Raw genomic sequence first — 5493 nt, forward strand, 5'->3', positions numbered from 1 at the left:
AGGAAGTAAATCCTCGGGAAAATATAATTAGCTGTTGCACATTTCAAACCAACCGAAAAGACATAATGGTGAAAAAAGGGGATTACACCAAAAGGATTATGATACTATAAAACAATGAAAAAAATAGTTAGTGGCCTGACGTTTCGACCCTAACAGAGTCTTTCTTGAAGGCTAATAATGACAACTCATTACTAGATAAACGGGTGTACTATTACTAGTGTAGCAGAAGCAGTAAAGTGGAACAAATGAACAATGGACAATGCACAAGGGACACCGACTAGAAGTAAATTTTAATTCAATTTTCGGAGAAAAGAAAACTCAACTTCTAGAACGTGATTCAAACCTGTAAAATCGTGCCGGTATGGCAGGAAATTCAGTCGCGCAAAGGTTATTTGTCTTCTTCCCCATCCTAAAAGCCCGGTTCATACTTCATAATTTGTAGCCAATAATTTGCAAGGTTTTTTTGCAAGGGTTGGAATGTGCTCCACTCTCGCAAAATATTCGCATCGAGTGGGGAGCTGTGACGTCAAAATTCGCTTCGCATTTGCATGAAGTATGAGCGGGCTTTTTAGTGAATTTTATGGAAATTTCGTCTGATAGCGTCCTTTCGCACATTCATGTACCTTATCGAGTACCAACAAACATCTTGTTCTATTATTCTCTTTTCAAAAGAGAGTCAGTTGTGGGGTCCAGATTGAACGAAGCAATACCAGGCCTACATGTAGACACAGTTAATAAACCGGTTGCAGTCTGGATGCTGATAATTACTGAGGGTGGACTAAGTCAGGTGAGTCGGTGCGGGCGCTGTTGGTGAGTTGGCGGCACTGTGCGTGAAAGGAAAACGAGAAACGTCTTGCACCAAGACTAGCTCGCGTGTCACCCCCATGTTTAAACACTTTTTACTGGTGTTAATTATATCATCCGTGATGCTCCCTCGACCATTCAGAATGCATAAACTGTCTTAGGTATTTATGAATGGTTAATATCTTCCATTGTCTTAAGCAAAATTGTCACTTATTGAACATGCACGTATGCAATAATTGTTGTTATCTAGTTGAAAAAGCTGTGAAAGATTACAAAAAATACGTAAAGAGTTTTCGGGTAGCAACCATTAAGATGATTTTGGGAATTTTTCTCTTTTATGTATAACAACGAAAATACTTATGTCTACCAAACTAACCAAAACAGAATAGGCGGGTATTTATACCGTTTTTTATTTAAAATCAAACAAAATCATTTTGTAACAAAGCCCGACACTATCTATACCAAACACCCAATATAGAGTTGAAATGAAACTAATTTGAATTCCTTTGAAAATTCGTTAGTTCATGTTATACAACTAGTCCAAAACTTATAGTAGCGCAAACAAAATATTTTACAAGCTCTTTATAGAGTTACCAGATTTTACAAAAGCCTTTTACAAAAGTCCGCTTATTACAAATTATATCTGATATTATTTATTATAGATAGCCTTATTCTATCTAGACTAATTTATTGTTCTGTCTGTAGGTGGTGGCCTAGCATTTCTCTTGTTTCCCACGACATGTCTGAAGTCAAACGGTACCTTATGCAAAATTATATCGAAATTTCGAAGAATTGGATCAGCAGTTACTTCAATTCTAAAATGTAAACTTATCACCAACAGATTTTTCTTTTGATTTAACACATGGCAAGTTTGTTTTATGCTGAGGCCATCCGCTGTGAACCATAAAGGGGGTAGAAGAGCACTAGTACGTTTATTCCAAAAAAGCTAATGGTTGGCGAACAGCAATCTTTTTAAGATAATTTTGATTATCTCTTTTTCCACAGTTCACTTTTCAAAAATTCGATGCCAACTTGACACCATCGGCCAATATTCGGATCCGGGATCCCTACAACCTTGTTAGTACCTTGTATCAATGCTACAGTTTGCTGTCAACAATTTAAATGTGATTCAGACCTATTAGGGAGGTTTAGCTGCACGTTCCGCGAGCAACGTGAACGTGAACGTCAAACAATTGTGTCGTTAAATCTCAAGTTTTAGCATACGTGCAGTTACCACTTTTCACGTCAGGTACAAACGTGCGCACAGACGTCATACGTGAGCATGAATTATTAAAGCCCAAAATGGCGAGGTCACCCCGAAACAACACAAGTTGATGACATTCACGTTCACGTATTTGCCCGCGTACTGTGCAGCTTGCAGCTAAACCTCGCCAATAATATGCCCAAAGTGGTGACCTCAACAACACAATTTTTGACGTTCACGTTCACTAAAATACGAAGCCCTTTTTAGTTGAATGTTGTGACATTATTTAAATAAATGCTGTTTGATAGACAAAGTTTTCTACTACAATATACAAGAGGTTTAGAGTATGGTTAGACTACGTTAATTTACTGTGGTTTGAGCGAGCTCATGAGCCGTGGATTTTGCGTTGTGCACGGCGTGAAGTCGGGCTGTGTCAAGGGAGACCGCGAAGTTGTCCGACTCTAGCTGACAGCTACCCCTTCTAATCAAATAATTTGAGGGCGAAAATAAAGGAATTTGCAGCTTCAGACTTTTATTGAAAATATTGGCAGCAAAATCATTACAATGGGGGCAATGTAAACCACACTTTCCGTGAACAAACACATAACATCGTGTGGACATTGTCGTAGAATTTCCTATATTGGTGGGCTGTGTAACCATTACAACTGGCATTGCTCAGCCACCGGTAAGGTCTCATGGTACAAACTCAAGAATTTTGTTCAGTGATTTCAAGAAAGAAAAGCCTTGATTGAACAAACAAATGCAACAATAATCATGTCTTTTTAACGCACGTTGATACGCAGTTATACGCCGTGTTTGTTGATATGTAATACCTATCTCAGGTCACGTGTTGCCTGTAGTGCAATCTGTCTATTGTTATGATTTTACATCATACCACCTTTTAGTTTGGTAAACCAGCCCAGCGGAATTTAAATCATAAGTGACTCAATGTAAAGCGAAAGTCAAACAATTTCTTTATTAAGTTATTGGTACGTTTAGAATAACAGTTGACTGTGGATTTGTTGGAATGACAGATTATTCATATTCTTGATGAGAGTGCCTTGGTTTTGGTTAGTCATTATTTATTATTGGATGTTGTTAATTTCCATCTGTCATTCACATTATTGTACCATGTTCGATCATGACGTCACGACATTCACAGACGATGCAAGACCTTGACCGAGCTCACATCAGCCACGATGATGTCACCGGTAGGAGTAAACGTCATGCTTCGAGGATAGAACAAGCCACGAGCTACACAGCCGATGTGCTCACCTGATGCATCGTAATGATGTATCTCATTGGTTCCAAAGCCACCGCAATATACAGACACATAGATGTCTCCAGCATCGTCGCAGCACACACCATAAGGATAGGCAGGTTTGCCGTCAATGGAGGTGCTGATATTGAACACCTCGTTTCCCATGAAATCCACACAAACTAGTTTCATCTTCTGGGAGTTTTTGAAGATCAGACGCTCCTTGCTGCTTAAAGATAGATGGCAGTAGCTACTAATATCGTCATGATGTATTGTGGAAATGATGGATCCATCCATATTATGCAGAGATATTACCTTTCTCTCACAGTCAGCCACTGCAATACGATCTTTATTGTCCACAGCAATACCACGAAGTAGGCTCTTTGACTGCCCCTCGACTTGATTCTTTGAGGGTAGGAACTGACGAATGTATCTCAGTTCTCTATCATAAACCTTTACATCCTGTCCATCAGTAACCAGAAGCAGGTCATCAGAGGTCACGGCGACATTAAAAGGTTGTTTTAGTTTACCATCCTCTGTTCCACTTTGAACACCTGAAGATTTGTAACTACCCTTTGATGTAAATATGGATAATTTCTGCCTCAATGTATCAGTAACGACAATGTCACCATTGCTAAAGCAAGCAACGTCCCTTGCATTAATGAACTCCCCATCACCTTCCCCACATTTACCAAACTCTGTATTTACCTCCCACTTCTCTTCCTCTAGTATTTCACCGAGATCTGCATCGGTGACAATATCATGACTTTTGAACCCGATGAATGACTTGCTATGTTGCACTGTTTGAAACTGGAGTTCTTTGTGGAAGTCTAAGTTGTGCATAACTTTTGGCTTGAGGTCCAGCAGCTCAAAGTTATCAGCATGTTGCATTAAGTCATTGACTGAAGCTACGATCTGCTCTGCACGGCTCATCTTATCGTGATTGCTGCTCTGTATGCTCTCAAATCCCTCACCTCTTTCTTGACCGATTTGAGTGACTCTTTCTTGAAGGAGGTGAGATGCGTTTCTTATCTTAGTGATTTCCTCTTCCTCCTTAGCCACAATATTTCGAAGAGCCCGGGCGACCATGAGCTGCAAACTCTGCTGTGAGTATTTAATAGAGTCATCCACTTTTTGGAATTGCTTGCGACACTCATCAAACTTTTGCAAGGCTTCATCAACAGCTCGACGATAAGATCGAATGGAATCATTGATTTCAGAGAGATTGTGGTTGGACGCTCGGTGATCGAGCACCGCACATTTCGGACACACAAGTAATTCACACGTGTCGCAATAGAAACACAGTTCCTGGTCAGTGTGTTTCCGGCACTTTTGTGTTTCAGTTTTGTCCTTGTCTTTGGGTCGCTCATTTGACGAACCGACAGCATTAACGATTTGATGATGACTGATAGCTTTTAGCTTCGCGTGGTGATCCAGACATGTCTTGCAATAATTCGCATCACAGTCAACACACCGTGAGACGGCTTCAAGACCTTCGTCACATCCTTCGCAAGTCGAGACAGGAGAGTTAATGCCCTCCTTCGGACCTTCAAGATTAATGACGTCATCAATAAGCGAGCTCAAGAAAAAGCAGCTAAGAAGATCCGACAGTCCCCCATCTGGGATTGATGTTTCCTTTTTACACATTGGGCAAATAATAATATCCGTCTTCGGATCCTGTTTGTCTATAAGTTCCTGAAGACATTTTAAGCAGAAGTTGTGAAGACAGTCCAGGATTTTCGGATCGGTGAACCGACTCAGGCAGATTGGGCATTCGATGTGTACATGTCTAATCTTGCAAGTGGTCTCAGTGTGTAAAGCAGCTTCAGCCATCTTGATGAGAATGGGCTCCTGTTACCTGATGAAATAAAACAAGGACGTGTTCGTTTTACAATCAGGGAGTGAACTATATGATGGAGACCTTTAGACGCTTGGTAGCAGCACAATAACTGGGTAAGTTCGTAACAGTATACGGGCCTCCTAGGATAAAGGACATGCATTCATATTATAAACCCATTGATTACATTATATGTCATAATAGCATTGGTAATGAATGTGTTGTGATTGGTCCGATGTGATGTCAGCTTGCACTTCCGATCGTCTGCATGCAGAGTGTGCATAGTGTATGTACGGTGTTGTTTTATTCATTATGTACTGTGTACATGTACGTGTGAGTTGACTGTGCATCTCCATGTGAATCTCCAGGTATCTTAGCTTATTCACGAGC

General features: G+C 40.4%; 1 protein-coding gene across 1 annotated transcript; it reads right to left on the minus strand.

Moving 5' to 3' along the window:
• Nucleotides 1–1185: 1185 nt before the first annotated feature.
• Nucleotides 1186–5099, minus strand: LOC139936099 (uncharacterized). Its single transcript, XM_071930821.1, has one exon. It carries the CDS (start codon nt 5097–5099, stop codon nt 3165–3167), a length of 1935 nt encoding a protein of 644 aa, XP_071786922.1. The 3' UTR covers nt 1186–3164.
• Between the last annotated feature and the right edge of the window lie 394 nt (nt 5100–5493).

Source organism: Asterias amurensis, chromosome 4 (genome assembly GCF_032118995.1).
Source record: "Asterias amurensis chromosome 4, ASM3211899v1".
In the NCBI taxonomy this organism is placed as follows: domain Eukaryota; kingdom Metazoa; phylum Echinodermata; class Asteroidea; order Forcipulatida; family Asteriidae; genus Asterias; species Asterias amurensis.

What these genes read in the sequence shown, in the direction of transcription:
- LOC139936099 (XM_071930821.1), bottom strand. Translation starts at nt 5,099, where the DNA reads ATGGCTGAAGCTGCTTTACACACTGAGACCACTTGCAAGATTAGACAT.